The 25,274-nt window shown below is 36.0% G+C and overlaps 1 protein-coding gene across 3 annotated transcripts in view; it reads right to left on the bottom strand.

Moving 5' to 3' along the window:
* Positions 1 to 25,274, bottom strand: part of ADK (adenosine kinase) — a 591,886-nt gene that overhangs the window by 319,899 nt on the left and 246,713 nt on the right. For all 3 annotated transcript variants that reach the window (XM_023204899.2, XM_031936187.1, XM_023204900.1), the window contains exons 5-6: positions 18,567 to 18,739; positions 14,265 to 14,373 (exon numbers count right to left, since the gene is read on the bottom strand). In XM_023204899.2, coding sequence (XP_023060667.1) covers positions 14,265 to 14,373; positions 18,567 to 18,739 — 282 coding nt within the window. The remainder of the gene's footprint in view (positions 1 to 14,264; positions 14,374 to 18,566; positions 18,740 to 25,274) is intronic.

The following is a 25,274-nucleotide window of genomic DNA, read 5'->3' as shown; positions in this document are numbered from 1 at the left end:
TCCATTTCCACTTAATGAATAATAAATATATTTTCATTCCATATATTATAACATTACCTTTTCTTTAGCTTAATTTATTGTAAGAATACAGAATATAATACGTATACAAAATACGTGTTAATCAACTATTTACATTATTAGTAAGGCTTCCAATTAACTACTATTAGTAGTTAAGCTTTTGAGGAGGTAAAAGTTGAATGTGGATTTTCGAAGGGGTCAGTGACCAGAACCCCCACACTGTTCAAGGGTCTACTGTACTTTCTCACCACAACTTGCAATTTCTGCTTTTACTCAAATATTCCCCATAACACATTTATCAGTGAAGGTTATGGTCATTTTCTGACACTCCAATAGGTCAAGTAAAGGAGAAACAATATTTGGGGACAAGAAAGTCAACTGGGAATGAAATCTACAGTTTAAAATGAATACAATGTTCCAGGAAAACTCAGTACAGAATTCCCATAGAGATAAATCATAGTTATTATCAAATTCAAATTCAGGCTGGGGGCGGTAGCTCATGCCTGTAATCCCAGCACTTTGGGAGTCCGAGGCGGGTGGATCACTAGAGGTCAGGAGTTCAAGACCAGCCTGGCCAAAATGGTGAAACCCCATCTCAACTAAAAAAAAAAAACAAATACAAAACTCAGTCAGGCATGGTGGTGGGTGCCTGCAATCCCTGCTACTGGGTAGGCTGACACAGGAGAATCATTCAAACCCAGGAGGTGGAGGTTGCAGTGAGCCGAGATTATGTCACTGCACTCCAGCCTGGGCAACAGACCAAGACTCAAATTCAAATAAAAAAAATTAGGCAATCTTGAAAAAAAAAAGCGAGTTACCTGAAAAAGGGAAAAACCAAAATCAACATAGAGATTTACACTTCCAATCACTATGAAGGACCAGGGAGTAGATTTATATTCCCATCTTAAACAACTAACAATGAACAAAATATATGAAAACACAATCTTCAGGCATTGGATAATAAACAAAGAAGGGGCACAATAAGGTAAGTGCTACAATTACTCAAACTTACACCTTGAATAGAGTTCCCAGGCTGCAGAGCAGAAGGAAGAACCTAAATAGAGTCAAGTAGTTTCCATTCAGGGAGGCCAAGCTGGCTACCACATGCTGGGGCAGAGTACTGGAGAGGAGAGAGCTGCTTGAAGAAGAAAGAGGTGGAAAGTGAGAAATCGAGATATGCAAGGGATTCCTCTGGAGTCTTCAGTACACATGTATGAGGAAAGAACCAATACCCAGGTAATCAGAAAAAACCAATAACGCAGTAATCAGATAAAAAAAAGTGATAGAATTAGTAGACATGGATATTAAAACAATTGTTATAACAACATTCCATAAGCACGTGACAACATAAGCATACTATGTAGAGCCATAGCATGAGTAGAAGAGGCCCAAATCAAGGTTCAAGAGATGAAAACTATAATGTCAGACACAAAATGTCAACTGGATGAGATTAATGGCAGATTAAACATTGTAGATGAAATAATTAGTAAACTTCAGAGTAATAGAAATTATTCAAGGACGGACGTGGCAGCTCATGCCTGCAATCCCAGCAATTTGAGAGGTCGAGACAGGCAGATCGCTTGAGTTCAGGAGTTTGAGACCAGCCTGAGCAACACAGAGAAACCTGTCTCTAGAAAAAATACAAAAACTAGCCAGGTATGGTGGTGCACTCAGTCCTGTAGTTCCAGCTACATGGGAGGCTGAGGCGGGGGTTGCATGGACCCAATATTGCGCCACTGCACTCCAGCTTGGGAAACAGAATGAGAATTTGACTGAAAAAAAAAAAAAAGAAAGAAAAAAAGAAAGAGCCCATGCGCAGTGGCCCACACCTGTAATCCCAGCACTTTGGGAGGTCGAGGCAAGAGGATCATGAAGTCAGGAGTTCAGGACCAGCCTAAATAATATGATGAAAACCCATCTCTACTAAAAATACAAAGATCAGCCAGGCATGGTGGCACGTGCCTGCAGTCCCAGCTACTAGGGAGGCTGAGGCAGGAGAATCGCTTGACCTGGGAGGCAGGGGTTGCAGTGAGCCAAGATTGCACTACTGCACTCCAGCCTGGGTGACAGAAAAGACTCCATCTCAAAAAAGAAAAAGAAAAAGAAAAAAAGAAAAAATAGGGGAGAGAGTAATTATTCAAAATGAAGAACAGATAGAAAAACAAAAATATTGAAAACAGAATCACTGAGACATGGGTCAACTACAAGTGGCTTCTCCTCCTTCTCCTTCTCCTTCTCTCTCTCCTCTCTTCTCTTTTGTTTTCTCTTCTCTCTTCTCTTCCCTTTTCTTTTCTTCTCCTTCTCCTTCTCCTTCTTTTCTTCTTCTTCTTCTTCTTCTTATTATTATTATTTTAATTGGAGTCCCAAAGGTAGATGGAGATGGAAAGAGAAAATATGACTACAAGAGTTTATTGCAAGAGTTTCCAGAATATGGCATAAGGAGGAGAACTGTAGTAGATTCCAGTGAGTTGAGGAAATAGAACTGAGAGTCTGGGAATTTCAGAGCAGTTAAGAGCTGAAAGATCACAATATCAGAGAACAGAAAGATTTACAGAGAAACCTGGAATTCTGTAGAGGGTCTTTTCTTAAATATATACCAGGTCAGTACCTGGGAAAGAAACATCCAAAGGTATTAAGAGGAAAAGAAAAAAAAAAAAGAGGGAACAGTACCTGAGGCACATATACATTTGGAAATAGTGGCTATTTCCAAGACTTAAAGCAGAAAATCTCACTATTTTTCTCATCAAAGTCTCCAGGTTTTTGGCACCAGGGACTACTTTTGTGGAAGACAATTTTTCCACGGAAAGGGTAGGAGGCATGGTTTCAGGATGAAACTGTTGCACCTCAGATCATCAGGCATTAGTTAGATTCTCATAAGACACATACAACCTAGATCCCTCGCTTGTGCAGTTCAAAATAGGGTTTGTGCTCCTATGAGAATCCTCTGCTAATCTGACAGAAGGTGGAGCTCAGGTAGTAATGTTTGCTGGCCCACCACTCACCTCCTGCTGTGTGGCCTGGTTCCTAAGAGGAACTGATACAGCTGTAGTACCTGGGATTAGGGACCCCTTAGTGCTCTATGCCATGGAATACTAAGAAAAGTCTTGCCCCAGCAGTAGGAAATGTTTAGCTTTATTTATTTGATGAGATTAATAGCAGTTCAGGTATTATAGAAGAAAATATTAGTAAAATGGAAGGCACAGCAAAGGAGGTATGCAAAATAAAACACAGAGAAAGAGACAAAATAAAAAAAAGAGTATCAGTGAGTTATGAGACAACTTCAAGTGGCCTGAAAGGGTCAGAAAAACAATTTGAAGATATATAATGGCTGCAAATATTCCAAAACTTCATAATAAAACCTAAAAACTCATAGCTCTAAGAAGTTAAACAAAACCTATGCATAAGAAACATGAAAGGCCGGGTGCGGTGGCTCAAGCCTGTAATCCCAGCACTTTGGGAGGCCGAGACGGGCAGATCACGAGGTCAGGAGATCGAGACCATCCTGGCTAACACGGTGAAACCCCGTCTCTACTAAAAAATACAAAAATACTAGCCGGGCGAGGTGGCGGGCGCCTGTAGTCCCAGCTACTCAGGAGGCTGAGGCAGGAGAATGGCGTAAAACCCGGGAGGCGGAGCTTGCAGTGAGCTGAGATCCGGCCACTGCACTCCAACCCAGGAGACACAGCAAGACTCTGTCTCAAAAAAAAAAAAAAAAAAAAAAAAAAGAAACATGAAGAAGAATACACTAAGGCCCATCATAACTAAACTGATCAAAATCAACAATTTTCTCTGTGTGTGTGTATTTTTTGTAGGGATGAGGTCTCACTATGTTGCCTAGGCTATTCTTGATTTCCAAGCCTCAAAAGCTATCCTCCCATCTTGACCTCCCAAAGCACTGGGATTACAGGTGTGAGCCACTGCACCTGGCCTCATACAGAAAATTGTAAAAGCAGCAAAATTTGGGGAATTGGGGATGTGAAATATTGAAGAACAGAAGAATGTCAGATTTCTTATCAAGAATTATGTAAGTAAGATGGCAATGGGGTAACATTTTTCATGTACTGAAAAACTGTCAAACTAGAACTGTATATCTGGCACATAAAGATGTTTTCAAACATACAAAAGCTGAAAGAATTTATTACCAACAGATCCAAATACAAGAGATGTTAAAGAATGCCCTTTAGGCAGAAGGAAAATGATACCAGATGGAAATCTAATTCTAACCAAAAGGAATGAAGAGAACTAGAAATGATAAATACATGAATAAAAATATGCTTTTTCTTATTAGGTCTTTAAAAATATATATTTGACAATTTAAACAAAAATAGCAGCAAGGTTATGATGTTCATAATATATATGTAGAAGTAAAATGTATGAATTGTAAGTTGTGAGACATATATTAACAAAGCTGATTAAAAAAACAACAACAACAATTAGGCTGGGTGCAGTGGCTCATGCCTGTAATCCCAGCACTTTCAGAGACCAAGGCGGGCAGATCACAAGGTCAGGAGATCGAGACCATCCTGGTTAACATGGTGAAACCCCATCTCTACTAAAAACACATAAAATTAGCCTGGCATGCTAGCGGGCATGTATAGTCCCAGCCACCTGAGAGGCTGAGGCAGAAGAATGGTGTGAACCCGGGAGGTGGAGGTTGCATTTAACCTTAAATGTAAATGGACTAAATCCCGAATTAAAAGAAAAAGACTAGCAAATTGGATAAAGAGTCAAGACCCATCAGTGTGCTGTATTCAGGAGACCCATCTCACGTGCAGAGACACACATAGGCTCAAAATAAAGGGATGGAGGAAGATCTACCAAGCAAATGGAAAACAAAAAAAAAAAGCAGGGGTTGCAATCCTAGTCTCTGATAAAACAGACTTTAAAACAACAAAGATCAAAAGAGACAAAGAAGACTATTACATAATGGTAAAGGGATCAATTCAACAAAAAGAGCTAACTATCCTAAATATATACGCACCCATTACAGGAGCAATCAGATTCATAAAGCAAGTCCTTAGAGACCTACAAACACACTTAGACTCCCACACAATAATAATGGGAGACTTTAACACCCCACTGTCAACATTAGACAGATCAACAAGACAGAAAGGTAACGAGGATACCCAAGACTTGAACTCAGCTCTGCACCAATCAGACCTAATAGACATCTACAGAACTCTCCAACCCAAATCAACAGAATATACAGTCTTCTCAGCACCACACTGCACTTATTCCAAAACTGACCAAAGAGTTGGAAGCAAAGCACTCCTCAGCAAATGTAAAAGAACAGAAATTATAACAAACTGTCTCTCAGACCACAGTGCAATCAAATTAGAACTCAGGATTAAGAAACTCACTGAAAACCACACAACTACATGGAAAGCGAACAACCTGCTCCTGAATGACTACTGGGTACATAACGAAATGAAGGCAGAAATAAAGATGTTCTTTGAAACCAATGAGAACAAAGACACAATGTATCAGAATCTCTGGGACACATTTAAAGCAGTGTGTAGAGGGAAATTTATAGCATGAAATGCCCACAAGAGAAAGCAAGAAAGATCTAAAACCAACACCCTAACATCACAATTAAAAGAACTAGAGAAGCAAGAGCAAACACATTCAAAAGCTAGCAGAAGGAAAGAAATAACTAAGATCAGAGCAGAACTGAAGGAGATAGGGACACAAAAAAACCCTTCAAAAAATCAATGAATCCAGGAGATGGCTTTTTGAAAAGATTAACAAATTGATAGACCACTAGCAAGATTAATAACGAAGAAAAGAGAGAAGAATCAAATAGATGAAATAAAAAATGATAAAGGGGATATCACCACCGATCCCACAGAAATACAAACTACCATCAGAGAATACTATAAATACCTCTATGCAAATAAACTAGAAAATCTAGAAGAAATGGATAAATTCCAGGACACATACATCCTCCCAAGACTAAACCAGGAAGAAGTTGAATCCCTGAATACACCAATAACAAGCTCTGAAATTGAGGCAATAATTAATAGCCTACCAACAAAAAAAGTACAGGACCAGACAGACTCACAATCGAATTCTACCAGAGGTATGAAGAGGAGCTGGTACCATTCCTTCTGAAACTATTCCAATCAACAGAAAAAGAGGGAATCCTCCCTAACTTATTTTATGAGGCCAGCATCATCCTGACACCAAAGCCTGGCAGGGACACAACAAAAAGAGAATTTTAGACCAATATCCCTGATGAACATTGATGCAAAAATCCTCCATAAAATACTGGCAAACCGAATCCAGAAGCACATCAAAAAGCTTATCCACCACAATCAAGTGGGCTTCATCCCTGGGATGCAAGGCTAGTTCAACATATGCAAATCAATAAACATAATCCATCATATAAACAGAACCAAAGACAAAAACGATATGAGTATCTCAACAGATGCAGAAAAGGCCTTCGACAAAATTCAACAGCCCTTCATGCTAAAAACTCTCAATAAACTAGGTATTGATGGGACATATCTCAAAATAACAAAAGCTATTTATGACAAACTCACAGCCAAAATCATACTGAATTGGCAAAAACTGGAAGCATTCCCTTTGAAAACTGGCACAAGACAGGGATGCCCTCTCTCACCACTCCTATTCAACATAGTATTGGAAGTTTTGGCCAGGGCAATCAGGCAGGAGAAATAAATAAAAGGTATTCAATTAGGAAAAAAGGAAGTCAAATTGTCCCTGTTTGCAGATGACATGACTGCATATTTAGAAAATCCCATTGTCTCAGCCCAAAATCTCCTTAAGCTGATAAGCAACTTCAGCAAAGTCTCAGGATACAAAATCAATGTGCAAGAATCACAAGCATTCCTATACACCAATAACAGACAAACAGAGAGCCAAATCATGAGTGAACGCTCATTCACAATTGCTTCAAAGAGAATACCTAGGAATCCAACTTACAAGGGATGTGAAGAACCTCTTCAAGGAGAACTACAAATCACTGCTCAACGAAATAAAGGGGGACACAAACAAATGGAAGAACATTCCATGCTCATGGATAGTAAGAATCAATATCATGAAAATGGCTGTACTGCCCAAGGTAATTTATAGATTCAATGCCATCCTCATCAAGCTACCAATGACTTTCTTCATAGAACTGGAAAAAACTACTTTAAAGTTCATATGAAACTCAGAAAGACCCTGCATTGCCAAGACAATCCTAAGCCAAAAGAACAAACTTCGAGGCATCACGCTACCTGACTTCAAACTACACTACAAGGCTACAGTAACCAAAACAGCATGGTACTAGTACCAAAACAGAGATATAGACCAATGGTACAGAACAGAGCCCTCAGAAATAACACCACACATCTACAACCATCTGATCTTTGACAAACCTGACAAAAACAAGCAATGGGAAAAGGATTCCGTATTTAATAAATGGTGTTGGGAAAACTGAGTAGCCATATGTAGAAAGCTGAAACTGGATCCCTTCCTTACACCTTATACAAAAAAAATTCAAGATGGATTAAAGACTTAAATGTTAGACCTAAAACCATAAAAAATCCTAGAAGAAAACCTAGGCAATACCATTCAGGACATAGGCATGGGTAAGGACTTCATGACTAAAACACCAAAAGCAATGGCAACAAAAGCCAAAACAGACAAATGGGATCTAATTAAACCAAAGAGCTTCTGCACAGCAAAAGAACTACCATCAGAGTGAACAGGCAACCTACAGAATGGGAGAAAATTTTTGCAATCTACCCATTTGACAAAGGGCTAATATCCAGAATCTACAAAGAACTTCAACAAATTTACAAGAAAAAATCAAACAACCCCATCAAAAAGTGGGTGAAGGATATGAACAGACACTTCTCAAAAGAAGACATCTATGCAGCCAGCAGACACATGAGAAAACGCTCATCACCACTGGTCTTCAGAGAAATGCAAATGAAAACCACAATGAGAGACCATCTCACACCAGTAAGAATGGTGATCATTGAAAAGTCAGGAAACAACAGGTGCTGGAGAGGATGTGGAGAAATAGGAATGCTTTTACACTGTTGGTAGGACTGTAAACTAGTTCAACCATTGTGGAAGACAGTGTGGCGATTCCTCAAGGATCTGGAACTATAAATACCATTTGACCCAGCCATCCCATTACTGGGTACATACCCAAAGGATTATAAAGCATGCTGCTATAAAGACACATATACACGTATGTTTATTGTGGTACTATTCACAATAGCAAAGACTTGGAAACAACCGAAATGTCCATCAATGATAGACTGGATTAAGAAAATGTGGCACATGTACACCATGGAATACTATGCAGCCGTAAAAAAAGATAAGTTCATGTCCTTTGTAGGGACATGGATGAAGCTGGAAACTTCTGAGCAAACTATCGCCAAGGACAGAAAACCAAACACGGCATGTTCTCACTTATAGGTGGGAAGTGAACAATGAGAACACTTGGACACAGGTTGGGGAACATCACACACTGGGGCCTGTCGTGGGGTTGGGGGAGGGGGAAGGGATAGCATTAGGAGAAATACCTAATGTAAATGACGAGTTAATGGGTGCAGCACACCAACATGGCACAGGTATACATATGTAACAAAACTGTATGCGGTGCACATGTACCCTAGAACTTAAAGTATATAAAAAAAAATTTTTTTAAGTAGAAAAAAAAAAAAGTCAAGGCACAGTGGTATGCACCTGTATGTAGTTCCAGCACCTCAGGAGGCTGATGTGGGAGTATTGCTTGATCCCAGGCAGTCAAGGCTGCAGTGAACCATAAGTGTACCACTTGCACTGCAGCCTAGACCACAGGGCAAGATGCTGCCTCAAAGAAAAAAAAAATTACAGCTGGGTACAATGGCTCATGCCTGTAATCCTAGCACTTTGGGAGGCCAAGGTGGGTGGATCACTTGAGGCCAGGAGTTCGAGACCAGCCTGGCCAACATAGAGAAACCCATCTCTACTAAAAAAACTCACAAAAAACCAGCAGGGCGTGGTGGTGCATGCCTGTAGTCCCAGTTGCTTGGGAGGCTGAGGCACAAGAATTGCTTATACCCGGGAGGAGCAGGTTGCAGCATGCTGCGATTGCACCACTGCACTCCAGCCTGGGCAACACAGAAAGGCGCAGTCGCAAAACAAAAATTGAAATGTGACAATTATAGCATAAAGGTTAGGAAAGGTAAGATGGAAGTATACCACTATAAGGTACTTTAATACTATATGTGAAAGCAAACTGTAATGAAAGATGTGCACTATAAATCCTAACGCAACGAGTAAAGTAAGAGAAAAAGAGAGAGATTAAGCCAACAAAAAGGACAAAAACACAGGATTAACCCAAAAGAGAGCAGGAGAGAGAAAAGAGAATGAAGAACACATGAGAGAAATGGAAAACAAATACCAGGATTATGAAATCAAACCTAACTATACTGCTAACTGGAACGGTATAAACATTCCAGTTAAAAGGGAGACATTGTCAGGTTGGACAAAAAATAAGACTCAACTATGTTGTCTATAAGAAATGCACTTTAAAAGATAAAAACATAAATAGGTTAGAAGTGAAAGGGAGGAAAAAGATATAACATGATATCAATAATCAAAAGAAAGTTGGATTGACCATATATATATATTTTTTTGAGACGGAGTCTTGCTCTGTCGCCCAAGCTGGAGTACAGTGGCTGGATCTCAACTCACTGCAACCTCCGCCTCCCGGGTTCACGCCATTCTCCTGCCTCAGCCTCCCGAGTAGCTGGGACCACAGGCGCCGGCCACCTCGCCCAGCTAATTTTTGGTATTTTTAGTAGAGACGAGGTTTCACCATGTTAGCCAGGATGGTCTCGATCTCCTAACCTCGTGATCCGCCCATCTCAGCCTCCCAAAGTGCTGGGATTACAGGCTTGAGCCACCGCGCCCGGCCGGATTGACTATATTAATATTAGACAGTAAATTTAAGAGTAAAGTATATTACCAGGGATACATATTTCATAATGAAAAACAGGCCAAATAATCAACCTTGCACCTTATGCACCTAACAAAAGATTTCAACATAAGTAAAAACTAATAGAATATGGGAGATGAATATACCAATTCACAATTATAATGAGAGAAAGATCTCTGCAAAGTCCCCATATCTAGAAATTAAACAACAGACATTTAAATAACTCGTGATTCAAATAAGTAGTTAAAAGAGAAACTAGAGAGTATTTCAAAGTGAATGAAAATGACAACATGACAATATGTGATGCAGCCAAATTAAGCCTTAGAAATGTATAGCACTAAGCACGCACCTATAGTAGAAAAAAAGTGACAAATCAATAAATTACTCTTCTCCCTTAACAAACAAACTAAAAGAATAAGGCAAAGTAGTGGGAGGCAGAATAAAGAGAACAACAACAAAGGAAACCCAAAGAAGGAACAAAAGGCAATAATAAAGAACAAACAAAAATCAACCTGGCTTAGCTTTCCCAGAAAAGGTATGAGAAGTCAATGAAGCAGTAACTACAAAATATTTTGTTTTGAAAAATATTACACCAAATGAGTTGTCATTTATGTAAAAGCAATAGGAGGTAAATAAAAGCTCAAGAAGGGATGCATTTTAAGTCCTTCCTGTAAAAAAAAAAGTTTGATGATAAAATGGAGCCAATCAAGGGATAATCAAAATTAACAATAAAGGAATGGGAAAATTGTGATAAAGTAGTTGATGATAAGCATTTATCTCATTTAAATATAGAATTAAGACTACAAAAATTATAGTTACAGAATAAAATGAAAATGTTTAAACATTGAAAAATATTTTTAAAAAAGTAAAAATGTAACTACCAAAATTCATGATGAAACATAGTGCTAATTTTCACCTAGCCTTTATGCTATCATTGCCACATTTTAATTGTTTTTACATTTTCCATAGCAGATTAATACACCTTAAAAAGAAAATACAAGCCAGGTGCAGTGGCTTACACCTGTAGCCCCAGCTACTCGGGAAGGTGAGCTAGGAGGATCGCCTGAGCCCAGAATTTCAAGGCTGCAGCGAGCTGTGATGACACCACTGCACTCCAGCCTGGGAAACAGAGCAAGACCTTGTCTACAAAAAAATCAAAAGTAAAAATAAAAGTTAAGAATATAAAAGAAGGAAATACATAATGTAGAAAAATTAATGGCTCCAATGTACTATTCTTTTTCATAAGCCTTTCCTGAATAAGTCTTACAGGTCTAATTTAAGAAATATTACTTTTCCTTTTCTTTTCTTTTCTTTTTTTTTTTTTTCTTTTTTTTTTTTTTTGAGACAGGATTTTGCTCTGTCGCCTAGGCTGGAGTATAGTGGTACAATTATAGCTCAATGTAACTTCTAATTCCTAGGCTCAAGTAATCCTCCTGCCTCAGTCTCCCAAGTAGCTAGATCTACAGGTGAGTGCCACTATCCATTGCTAATTTAAAAGAATTTTTTTTGGCACAGATGGGGTCTCACTATGTTGCCCAAGCTGGACTCAATCTCCTGGCCAAAAGCAATCCACTGGCTTTGGCCTCCCAAAGCACTGGGACTATAGGCATAAACCACCATGCCTAGTCAGGAAATACTATTTAAGTGAGGAAAAACAGATGCATCCCTTAGATAATTCTAAGGTGAAGAGAACCTGAGACTTATGTTTTCAAAAACATAATTACCTAGTCACCATAACCACTAGTCAATAATTACCTGCTAACAAAGAATCTGAGAAGTTCATTTAAACATGGAAAAACTGAGTTTACATGGCATAAAATGAAACATTTATTATGAAAGATAAAAAATAAATTTTAAAAGATCTTGACACTGTATTTAAACCCAAAGAGGATGCTGGTGTATCCATATTCAATTTTAGCTTTTCAATCAGGAAGGTTTCCAGTGTGAACTTACTCAGTGAATTATATGGTAAAGAAAATGAAGAAGGTTTGCAATTTTCTTAATATTCATTAAACACTGCTAGTTTAGAGACTAGTGTGAAGAAGTAGAGCTGAGTACGTAGATCTGGTTTAGCTTATGTGATGCAGACAGATGTTTTAGTTACAGAAATTTGTTTAATAGATAAACTGGGTTGCTTCCTTAGATCAAAATCATTTTAGAATTAAAGAGCCCCCAGAACTTTAACTTCTTAAACCTCATTAGTTTATGATGATAATGTAATGAGACTGCTGACCTCATAGAACCAGAAAGTATGGGGCAGCCCATTTAATTTATGGTTTGACCATATGCTAAGAAAAAACTAGACTAGACTACATCTCATTTCAGGATGCTTTGAAATCAAAGGGAATTACAGATTTGTAAAACCTGCAGTGTCTTTGTGGAAATAACATTATATTTCAAAAGGAAGTTCACAGATTTCAATGAATACGATTATGATCTTAATCGCCAAGAAAATATTTGTTAAATGTTCACTAAGGATATACAGCATCCCAGGTATCCAATATGAATCTACTATTTTCAGAACTATTTTGGAATAAGCCAAGCTATGAGAAGAGTATAGATTTATCTGACAATGTAAGAGATCATTCTTTTTATGAAACTGCTGAAACAGAAGCTACAAGCTAACACCTGCATCACAGATAACAACTGAAATCCATTTTGTTATTTCTTCTAGCTGAATACACCACCCAAATGTCAAAAATAATCCCATTTGCCTTATTAATTTGACCAAAGCTGATCACTTTACACTGTACAAAATTGCACATTAGGTATAAATATTTAACACTACTATAAAACTCCATTCATCCAAATATGGCTAGATACAATATAGTGCATAAATGCTAAAACTATAAGTTGTCTGCAAGTTGAACCTATACTTTCATAAAAGTTCCATTCACCCAAAGTTGACCAGACGTGTTATACTGTATAATCATTATAACTATGAGTTGTTTGCAAGTTGGCTCACAATTCAGGATTGAACAAATATAAACTGAAACATAGAAGACTGTAATTGTCAAGTTAAATATACTTTTTCATCAGAATACACTGTCTTAGTTCATAGTCAACAAATATACATAAATTATGCCAAACTCTAAACATGGTGCTTTTTGAAAATCAGACTTTCACATGTACGATGGTTTGAAATAGTACATAAATCCCCCCTAAAGAATCACACTACAAAAAATATAGTAACAAGATTCGAAAAATGGAATGAACATGAGACCAATTTGTGAAATAAAATGAAATGGAAATAATAAAGGGGAAAAAATATTTAATCCTTGAAATGTTTTTCTCACATAGTGGCAGAAAAGATAGCATAACTTTCCGTTATATAATCTTCTCAATGTAAGCATTTATTTGACAGTTATAAAGGGGTAGGATTTGGTATACAGAGGAATCAATAACAATGTTGTAAAGCCTAGAACAGTGCACATAAACATGCTGTAGGACACATTAACATTAGACTGAAAGAAATAATTATATTTTCAATAAACATGTTCCTATTAGTAGGATAATCAATTTTTACGCATCTTACCAGCTATTTCACACAGCTCAGGTAGTGAAATGGCAGCAGCTGTTATACCAAATCCATATATTACACGCATATGAGATGCTTTCAATTTTTCATAGGTATCTACTTATTTGTGTATAGCCACATTTAACACATATTAAATAAAAACAAGGTAATCATGGGGTGATTAATTCAGAAGAATTTTTGGTACAGTCCTATTTTAGAAATAAATTCTTAACCAATTATTTTTATGTCAGAAGACTTAATAATTCAAATAACACCCTGCCCTTATTTCCAGATTTAAGAGATTTGTCACGATTAATGTTTTTGAAATATTAAATTAAGAGGTGTCATGGTAATTACTATGGAATAAATAGCAATTAAGTTTTTTAGGCAAATCAGCTCAAACTATTTGCAGTAAATATATATACTACTAATATTTTTCTGCACAATGCAAGTTGCCTGCAAATGTAAGATGTAAGTTTGTAGAATTATTTTAACATATATTAGGAAACTGATTTAATATAGAATTCTGCACTTGGTTGGGAAGCACCTATGCATAATGTATCCAAAAATAGGTAGACATGAAGATAAATAATACAAATTATGTTACCCATAGAAAGATAATTATTTCTGTTCTATACTCACAATAGTGAATCTAACATATGCTTTGAGATAGGTAAATAATTTGCACGGTAAATAAAAGATAATTACTTTAAAATATATATCAGACAACAACTATAATCCATCATGTAAATATGTACCAGAGATTTGAATTAGGTAAGTACTTACTGCTATATAACAAACTCTTGCTTTTTCTACCAACATCCAGTTTTTCTCCAGATCAAGATGTTTTTCCTTTTTATAACAATTGGCAGCGGCAAGATTAGCTACGAGGGACCTAAAACAACCAAAGAATAAGCATGTAATATTATAGCCAAACTTAGCATATATTTCTATAGATAGTTACCAATATTTTTTGCAAATTTTACAATTCACAGTTTAATTAATTCTTCAAAACTGATGTTATTGATTTTTAAATAAATATAAATACAATTTTGTTTTGAGAACTTTCTGAGGCATCTATGATAATTTTTGTTCTAAACAACACCTGGTATTCTGAGAAAGAAATTGGCATTTAAGTTGCCTTTTGATAGTAAAATAGGACCTACTTTTTACACCTTAATAGTTCAAAATGCAGTTAAGAAATAAAGCTAACTCATTATATAAAAAGAAATCTATGCAACTAAAAACATTTTTTATAGTAGAAAAATATCTTGATAAAAATAAATATCAACATACTATAATTGTCTATTTAATCGAAAGCTTTAAAAGCCAAGTATGGAATTAATGTCACAAAAGATGCTTACAAATGTAGACCATATTCACTAAGAGGAATTAATTTGTAAACCATTATATTCTAAGGACTGAAATCAATTAGAATTGTTTTCTATAGTTGAAAAGTCCCTTGACTGGTCCAGTTTTAGAGATGGAATATCTAAGCAGGATACTGCATTTAAAATCTTGCTACAGGTGGGTGCAGTAGCTCAAAGTTGAAATCCCAGCTCTTTCAGAGGCCAAGGTGGGAGGATTGCTTGATACCAGGAATTTCAGGTCAGCCTGGGCAACACAGCCAGATCCCATCTCTACAAAATAATTTTCAAAATTAGCTGGGGGTAGTGGTGCACACTTATAGTCCTAGGGACTCAGGAAGCTGAGGTGGGAGGATTGCTTGAGCCCAGGAGTTTGAGGCTGCAATGAGCTATGATCATGCCACCTGCACTCTAGCCTGGGCAACAAGGCAAAATCACATCTCTAAAAAACAAAAAAATGAATAAATAAAAAATAAAATCCTGCTACAAGTGTCACTTGGCTTGTTTAATTAAAAATAAATACAATAATTATTTACATTATAAAATAATAAAAATACTTTCCTTCCTCATACTGCTTCAGAATTTAAAAAATTACTTGCCAATTTTTCTCTTTCTCTTATTAAATTGTAACAGTTATAGCTTATAAAAAAAATCTTATCATTTCAGACTTTGGTAAAATGTTCGATTACACTGTTAAAAAAAACAAAATCTCAATTCTCTTCCAAAATGTCTTTCCACTCATCCATCTGCCAATTTACTACTAAAGGATACATCTGTTTATGTTCAAGTAAACGAAGGAAGGAAAGAGTAATATGCATCAACATATCCAAATACAAAATAACTATATTACAAACTTAAGAAAATTTAGACCTAATTTATAAAAATATTTTAGTAATTGTGACTTTAGGAAAATTTTGACAAAATGGCTACTAAATAAAAGCAAACACTTCTGGTACCAGATACTAAACTCTATTTTGATAATACAATGACTTTTTGATGGGAAACTACAGTTTCTCCAAAAGAAAAATAAAAGATTCCTTTTTTATTTTTTTGAGATGGAGTTTCGTTCTTGTCACCTAGGCTGGAGAGCAATGGCTCCATCTTGGCTCACTGCAACCTCTGCCTCCGGGTTCAAGCAATTCTCTTGCCTCAGTCTCCCAAGTAGCTGGGATTACAAGTGCCCGCCACAACACTTGGCTAGTTTTTTTTGTATTTTTAGTAGAGGTGGGGTTTCATCATGTTGGCCAGGCTGGTCTCGAACTCCTGGCCTCAAATGATCCACCTGCCTTGGCCTCCCAAACTGCTGGGATGACAGGCATGAGCCACCACACCTGACCAGAAAAATATGAGTATTCTTATTATCCCAATGTACTTGATTCTGACTTTGAAGAGGAAGAATCTGGATCAAGAAAGATACTGAATTACCCAAACACTTCGATTTCTGAAATTTTTTGTTTTATTTTTTGTTTTTGAGACAGGGGCTCACTCTTTTGCCCAGACTAAAGTACAGTGGGTGGCACAACCCCAGTCTACCGCAGCCTCAACCTCCGGGGCTCAAGCGATCCTTCCACCTCAGCCTCTCGAGCAGCTGGGACCGCAAGTACATGCCACCATCCCCAACTAATTTTTGTATTTTTTGTAGAGATGGAGTTTCACCATGTTGCCCAGGCTGGTCTTAAACTCCTGAGCTCAAGTGATCAGCCTGCTTTGGCCCCCTAAAGTGTTAGGATTACAAGGTGTGACCACCATGCCTGGCCAATTTCTGAGTTTTTGATAGTGGCAGCAAAGGTTACTGGACCTATTCAAAACAATTGATCCAACTGTATTAGCGTCCAGAATTTAGATAATGATTTAGATACTGAAGATTTCTCCCCAATTTTTGATTCCCATATCATCTGAACAATATCACTATAACTATCAAATTAGTATAAAAGTTAAGTTTTTGACATCTAGGAGATCTTATATTATCATAACTGTTCTCTCTCTTTCTTTGTTGTTGTTTTGTTTTGTTTTGAGACAGAATCTTGCTCTGTTGCCCAGGGTGGAGTGCAGTAGCACAATCTCGGCTCACTCCATCTCCCGGGTTCAAGCAATTCTCCTACCTTAGTCTCCCGAGTAACTGGGATTACAGGTGCACACCTGGCTAATTTTTGTATTTTTAGTAGAGACAGAGTTTCACCATGTTGGCCAGGCTGGTCTCGAACTCCTGACCTCAGGTGATCCACCCGACTCGGCCTCCCAAAGTGCTGGGATTACAGGCATGAGCCACCACACCCAGCCATAACTGTTCTTTAAGACAGCAATTTAGCATACCAAAACAATTTAGTAATATTACTGTAGCCTAAGTGATCTCAGAAGAAAATTTGACCTACTTCTCACGAATGGTAAAACTTTGCACCTACAGATTAAGGCTGGCCTTGAGAAAACTAAGGGCAAAGGTCTAAACAAACATATTTCAACACTTTTAGTTTTTTGTTTTTAATCTCTGAATCCTATATTTCAATGTTTACTGAAACCTTAAAATCATGAAGTTCTCCTGTATATAAAAAACAAAATTAAAGGAAAAGTCTGAAAATGCCTTACATACCCTAATAATTTTTGAATGCTGTATTTTGGTTATTCAGTAAATACTGTGCTTATTGATCCCCAGTCTCCAGAATAGTCCATTCCTTAATATACCTCTGCTGAAGGTCAAGTAGTGAGCAATAAAATGGGTAAATAGAAGAAATGGAGCAAGATGGTGGTGGAGAGGAGGAAGGAAATAAAGGAGGATGAAGAGAGAAAAAAGAAAGGAAGGGAAGATGGGAAAAGAAAGGAGATAGGGAATGGAAGAGGACAGACTACATATTTCCAACTATAAGTAATGCAAAATTTCTAGTGAATCACTATTTAAAAAGAGGTCATCTTTGATTATTCCAGCAATATAATAATTGGTAGGGCAGTTATTTTGTTTTTCCCTTGCAAAGGGAAAAAAAGCCTGTGCTGATATGGTAATAACGTTAGCAAAGCATGAATACATTGAAGGAGTATCTCCATTTGGGAACAAAGGAACGATCAACCAATACATGGAGGGGCCTGAGAGAGATATTTCAAGTTCATATAAAGAATACTTTTCTAATAAGTAAGGGTATATAGAAACATACTTGGTTGTTTCGTTAGTGGTATATAATACCCATGACTGAGTTTATTTAATATGAATGAATTACTATTTCCCAGAAATGGTTTAGATGATCATTTAGATAACTAAGTCATATGAGCCTGAATGTAATGTTGTATTTTATATACATAAAATACATACACACACACACACACACACACACACACACACACACACACACACTCACTCTCTCTCTCTCTGTCTCTCATTCTAATATTCCAACCTCAGGATATGGTGAAAAGAATATTCTTTCTAATTCAAGTTTCGCAACAAATTAGCTACAAGGCAGTGAGCAAGCTATCTGCCTTTTCTGATTCTAATTATAAAAAGTAGAGACTGGACTAAATAATCTCAAACTTTTATTCCACATGCTTCATGAATTCAACTGCATGTTTAACAAAAGTAAATTTAAAAACAACACAGGAAAACTGATATAAGGAATAAGCATTTATCAAACATTAAAAGGAATTATAAAGTCAAAATTCCAAATTCACATTGGAATTCAGATTTTACCAGTGTTAAAATAGCCAATTAGTATAGTGCTTCCCTTGGAATTACACTGACCTGTTGTCACCAGTGATGCATGCAGCACAAGTTCCTGTGGGCTGCTCATTCTGCTCATAGTAATGAGCATCTACATGGGCTTCAGCAGCTTTTCTCTTCAGGATTTCCCCAAATTTATCTATCCCAATGCATCCAAAAAATGTTGCTGCTTTGTGTGGCTGTTGAATCATCCACTGTAAAACAGGAACATAAATAATTTAATGGGTCAAAAAAATGGTACACATAGTTCAGTATTCTGCCACGGATAGTGATGTGAAAAGAATGCTTTGTGAGAAACTGTGACTGTTATGAATGGAATTTCAATTCTGTGCTATCACGATAAAAAAAAAAAAACTTAATATAACAACCATGTAATATCTTATACTGCATTGGGGAGAGAAATTAAGTACATAGAGTGGTTAAGGATTCAGCAGCTAAAATCATACAGACCTTAAGACAAATGCTGGCCTGATATAGGAAAATAATAGTGGGTCCCAATATAAGAAGTCTAGCATTGTCATAAAAAGAGCAGAATCCATCTTGATTACAGACTGTCTGGGTTCAAATCTTGCTTCTGCCACTTACCAACTGCATGAGTTAGAGCATGTTAGAGCATATCACTTAACATTTCTCACTTCACTCATGTTTAAAGTGGAGATATAATTACAAATACATCTCATAAGGTCATTAAGGATTAATTGAAATGATGTAAATTAATGTACATGCATTGCTGAGCATGGTACCCAGCACATAGTAAACAACATATATTAGCTGTGGCTGTTACTATGATTGTCATACTTATTGTAGTAATTCATACATAAATTAAACTAAAACATGCTCGTATCTAAAAAATTCTTCTAAAAATTCAGAAATAGTGTTATAGTTCTAATTACCAATATCTCATTTTTTCATTAAAGTAATTATTATAAATTTTAATGACAATGGACTTCTTGTAAGATGTATACGTTTCACAGATTTGAACTTTTTACCTTTCATAATTAACTCAAATCCCTGAGGGTTCTAATATTCTTTAGTGATTCCATAGCTAACACCTATTTGGTTTTGAACACTTAAGAGGTAGCAAAATAACCTACAAATAATCTACATACAAAGTCAAAAGACATCAAGATAAATTTTTATAAAATCTGTTCGTGAATATTTGGAATAGAAAAGAAATACATACATATTTGAGAGGTAAAAGGATGAGGAGAGGAAAAAAATAACAAAGATAAAACTGTAGGAATGAGATATAGTAACAGTTTGATGACCAGCAATCCCAATTCTAGAGACTCATCCACAATATAAAACAACATGTAAGTATTGAGATGTTATTTGTAATGCAAAATGTTGGAAACAAACTAGAAGTCCACCCGTAGAAGATCAGTCGATTAAACTATGATATAACCATATAATGGAATACCACACAGCCATTCAAAAACCCCAACAAAACAATGGAAAACAAGGAAAAGCTCTATGGAACACTCCATCTATATAAAGTAATTTCCAGGATATTTTGTTAACTTTAAAAAAAATCAAGTCTCAAAGGTATAAAAGCTTTGTTTAAAAAAGAATAAAACTTAATAATATATATTATTTTCAAACATAGGGGGATAGCTTCAGGACATTGGATTTAGCAATGATTTCATAAATATCGCACAAATGCACAGACAACAAAAACAAGAATAGATAAACGTTATTATATCAAGCTTAACTTCTGCATGGCAAAGGAGGCAACCAACAGAGTGAAAAGGCAACTTATTTCCAAACCATATATCCAATGAAAAGTTAATATCCAGAATATATAACAAACTTCTAAATGAACAATAAAAATACAAATAACATGATCTTAAAATGGGCAAAGGATTTGAATAGACATTTCTCCAAAAATGATATACAAATGGCCAATAAGCACAAGAAAAAATGTTCAACATCAGTAATCATCAGGGAAATCAAAACCACAATGAGATATCACTTCACACTGATGAGGACGGTCACTACCGAAAACACAGAAAACAAAAAATGCTGGCAAAATGTGGAGAAGTGAATGAACCCTTGTGCAGCGTTGGTGGAAATGTAATATGGTGCAGCCACTACGAAAACAGTATGGAGGTTCCTAAAAGAAATATTAGAAATTAAATTAACAAACAATCAAGCAACCTCAATTCTGGGTATACAGTCAAAAGAATTCAAAGCAGGATCTCAAAGAGATATTTGCATGTCCATGTTCACTGCAGCAATACTCATAAATGCCAAGAGGTACAAGCAATCCAGACATCCATCAACAATTAAAGGATAAAGAAACAAAAGAAGGAAATCCCGTCACATGCCACAACATAGATGAACATCAAGAACTTGCTAAGTTAAATAAGGTCTGTCACAAAAAAGACACATATTGTATGATTCCATTCATAGGAAGTATCTGAAGTAGTCAAAATCATAGAAACGTAAGTAGAAAGTTGGTTACCAAGGACTTGAGGGAGGGAAGTCGGAGAATTAGAGTTTAGCAGGTACAGAGTTTCAGTGTTGCAAGATGAAAAAGTTCTAGAGGTCAACTATGTAACAACATACATATACTAATTGGTACATTTAAAAATGGTTAAGATGGTAAAGTTAATGTTATGGTTTTTATTACATAAAAGAGAATGTATGTGTATGTACATACGTGTGTGTGTGTGTGTGTGTATTTTCTTGCCTCGAACTCCTGAATTCAACAGATCCTACCAGCTCAGTCTTCTTAGTAGTCGGGACTACAGGTGAAAGTCACCTCACTCAGCCATATATATTCTTTTAGTATAGATACTATACTATATACATACATTAGAATGTATATATAATTTTGTGTTTGCTAATTTTATAAAAAGAAACACAGAAAGAATAAACTAGAAATGAAAAATGATTTTCTATGAGAGTGACTGGGAAAGGAGTAGAGGAATAGGAATAGAAGAGTTCTCTGAATATAGCATTACATTCAAATTTGACTTCTGAAATGTGAAAAATTTGCATTTTCAAATAATAAAATTTAATTTGAATTTTGAATTCCATTAGAAGAAAAACAAATTATGAAGTTGAATATAACAAGAATGAAAAATCAAAGAAGGTATCAAATTGTAACATAAGTACATAGAAAAAATAATGTAAATAATTTTTCAGTATGCTCTTATAACAATACAGTCTTGATGGAATATATTATAAGGAACAAAAACAACAAATAAACTTTACTTAGTAAGTTTATTATTTGTTATGTTATTGGTTAAACTATTTTGTGTGTACTGTAGAATAGAGCAAATGAATATAAAGTTGATGCTGTTGGGAACTAGGTTTACTGAACAGGATAAGGAAAATACAAATATGAAATGGGGAAAGGGAAGAAGGTTCTATGCAAGAAACCTGAGGGATGCTATCTTAATCATTATCAATTAGCATTATCAATAAAGCCATAAACCTTATGATGTGATGCAATGGGAAATACACAGTGTCACTTACGTACTATTACTGCTTAAAATAATGAGAATAAGTCCACAAGGTGGCACATATTACAATCAACTGGGTTGGACCCTTAAAAGAAGAAAATGCCTTGACCAAAAAGATGAGAGGAAAGTATGTTAAAGAAACAGTACTAGGCCGGGCGCGGTGGCTCAAGCCTGTAATCCCAGCACTTTGGGAGGCCGAGACGGGCGGATCACGAGGTCAGGAGATCAAGACCATCCTAGCGAACACGGTGAAACCCCGTCTCTACTAAAAAAATTCAAAAAAAAGCTAGTCGGGCGAGGTGGCGTGCGCCTGTAGTCCCAGCTACTCGGGAGGCTGAGGCAGGAGAATGGCGTAAACCCGGGAGGCGGAGCTTGCAGTGAGCCGAGATTGCGCCACTGCACTCCAGCCTGGGCGACAGAGCGAGACTCCGTCTCAAAAAAAAAAAAAAAGAAAAGAAACAGTACTAATACATGTAATGTGTGATTCTTATTGGATCCTGGACTGAGAATAAAATTAAACAGCTATCAAGGACACTATCAGAATAACTGCTACATCTGGAATCTTGATCATACATCAGAAAACAGTACCAATGCTTATTTTTTTGAATAAGGAATAAATACTTCAAAATGATTCTGAGGAAAATATACACACATATATATATTTAAAGAGAGAACACAAATGTGTTGAAATGTTAACAATTGGTGGATCAATGTGAAGGGTATAGAAAAGTTCATTTTACTATTCTGTAAGTTAGAAAATGTTCAGAATTAAAAGGTGGGACAAACATACTGTAGCTAAATCATTCCTTTAAAGAATAACAATAATTTAAACTTAATTTATTCCATTTTGGATATTATCACTCCATTTATCAAAATGAGTAAATAACATGAAGTAGTTAATATTATAGAATGTCTCAGTATAAATGCCTAACTTAAAATACTTTATTCTACAATTAGTTAAAGTATAAATTTAACAGAGAATTTCTAGGTGTTATTAAACTTAGTGAAAGTATAAATTTAGCAGAAAATTTCTGTGTTATTCTATAATTTACTTTTATTTATCTATAAGGTATGATTAAATGATCAATCATGTCTATAATATATAGCAAAATAAGTAAAACCAGAGCCAATAGCAACTTTTACTACGATTACTTAAATAATTTGTCATCAAAATAATAGCAAACTTTGTTCAGTGAAAATAAAGTCATTATTATATAATTTAGCCTAGTTATAATCAGAGAGTCTACATGTTCAAACTACAGTCTGAAATAAGGGCTATATCAACTCACGGTCAGGCTTAAACTTGATTTACTAACTACTCCATAATCAGGATTTAAATGAATTGAAATATTTCCATTACAAATAAATATTATTTGAACCTGCGAGGCAAAAATTGATAAATAGTAGAAATATTCAGCAGCTTTGCTATCCTTTTAGTATCGAATATTTCAACATGAGAAACTGCCTGACATTCTATTTCTGGTATTCAGATATTGACAAAATGTGAGAACTTTGCTTTTGATCACTGATTTCCACTTAAAAGTCATTCTAAAACCAGAGTTTAACAAGCCTAAACATACAGGTTTTTAACAGCCATTAAAAAAAAAGAAGCCATGTTAACTGCTTCAAAGCATTTCATAATCTGAGTAAAGATGTTATAATTGAGAATGAAATAGATTTTTAAAAATCACTTTAGGAAAATTTAATAAGTAATTTGCAAAGATTTCTGTTAAAATTTTAGTACATCTGTAAGCATCTAAAACATAATGTAAACATAATGTTTCACCAACATGTAACTAATCTATTTCCTACCATTTTGATACTCAATCAACACACATTTAATGCATGTCTGCCAGGGAATAAAAAGAAAAAAATGATGATATTCCTAATACAAAGTCACAACTACTAAATTTTGATTCTCCAGGATGGAGATTCAACCTTGTTTATAACCTTTGATTATGTTCCTTCTTTTAGCTAAAATAAACTGCCCACCTTCCCTTGGTTCATAAATGTACAGTACACCTTAAAAACTTTAACTTCTGCTCTGGCCATAAGTGATTAGCAGGGTCTGAAATTACCATTGCACTGTAAACTAGAAAACCAAAAGGAAACACCTACAGTATTTTCAGACATTGAATAACAGGCATGGTAGGACTGTGATCTCTGATAGGAAAGAAATAAGGTGTGCCCTGACATCATGTAGGCTCTCTGCCAGGAGGTAAGTTCCACACCATGGAGAGGGAGAAAGAAGGCAAATAGAGCCTAGCATTCTCACAAAAACGAGGGGACAGAGATAATTATTCAAGGAGAGCCAGAAGACTAGAAATTGTGAAAAAGATTTTCAGAGAAGAATGAGTTGAAATCTACAGAGTAACCCTTGAGGCTATGGCTGGATACCAACCTGTGTATGTTTAAGGAATATATGTAAAATCATAAGGAATCCACATAAATGCTCTAGAATTAAAAGTAAGTTAATCAAGGTCTCAGACCTTAAAATGAATATATAAAAATCTAATGTAGTTCTATAAATTTTCAAAGAAGAGTTGAAAATTAAAATTAAGAAAACAATATTTACAATACCACCAAAACTGAAATATGCAGGAACACATTTAACCAAATATGTGCAAGACATATACACAGAATACTACAAAAGATTGCTGAGGAAAAATAACAATTTATATAAACAAAGAGCTATATTACGTACATGGATTTGAAAACTCAATATTCTTAAGACATTAATTCTCCCCAAATTGATTCATAAGTTCAATGAAATCCCAACCAAACTCTCAATGGATTTTTGAGGATATCAAAAAGTTGATTCTATAATCAATATTAAAGTAAAAGGAACTAGAATAGCTAAAGACTAGGAGGTATGTGGGTGTGAGAAAAACTAACACTGCTAAATGTCAATTTCTTCAAATATAAAATGTGGATAACATAACCTATGATCTTTTAAGGATGTAGTAAGAATTAGAAATTTACAAACAAGGCCGGTAGCAGTGGCTCATGCCTGTAATCCCAACACTTTGGGAGGCCGAGGCAGGCAGATCACCTGAGGTCAGGAGTTCAAGACCAGCCTGACCAAAATGGAGAAACTCTGTCTCTAAAAATATAAAAAATTAGCCAGGCGTGGTGGCGCATGCCTGTAATCCCAGCTACTCAGGAGGCTGAGGTAAGAAGAATCACTCGAACCCGGGAGGCAGAGGTTGCAGTGAGCTGAGATTGCGCCACTGCACCTCAGCCTGGGCAATAAGAGTGA

The sequence above is a fragment of the Piliocolobus tephrosceles genome, chromosome 9 (assembly GCF_002776525.5).
Source record: "Piliocolobus tephrosceles isolate RC106 chromosome 9, ASM277652v3, whole genome shotgun sequence".
Classification (NCBI taxonomy): domain Eukaryota; kingdom Metazoa; phylum Chordata; class Mammalia; order Primates; family Cercopithecidae; genus Piliocolobus; species Piliocolobus tephrosceles.
This window is presented reverse-complemented; position numbering and strand designations above follow the sequence as displayed.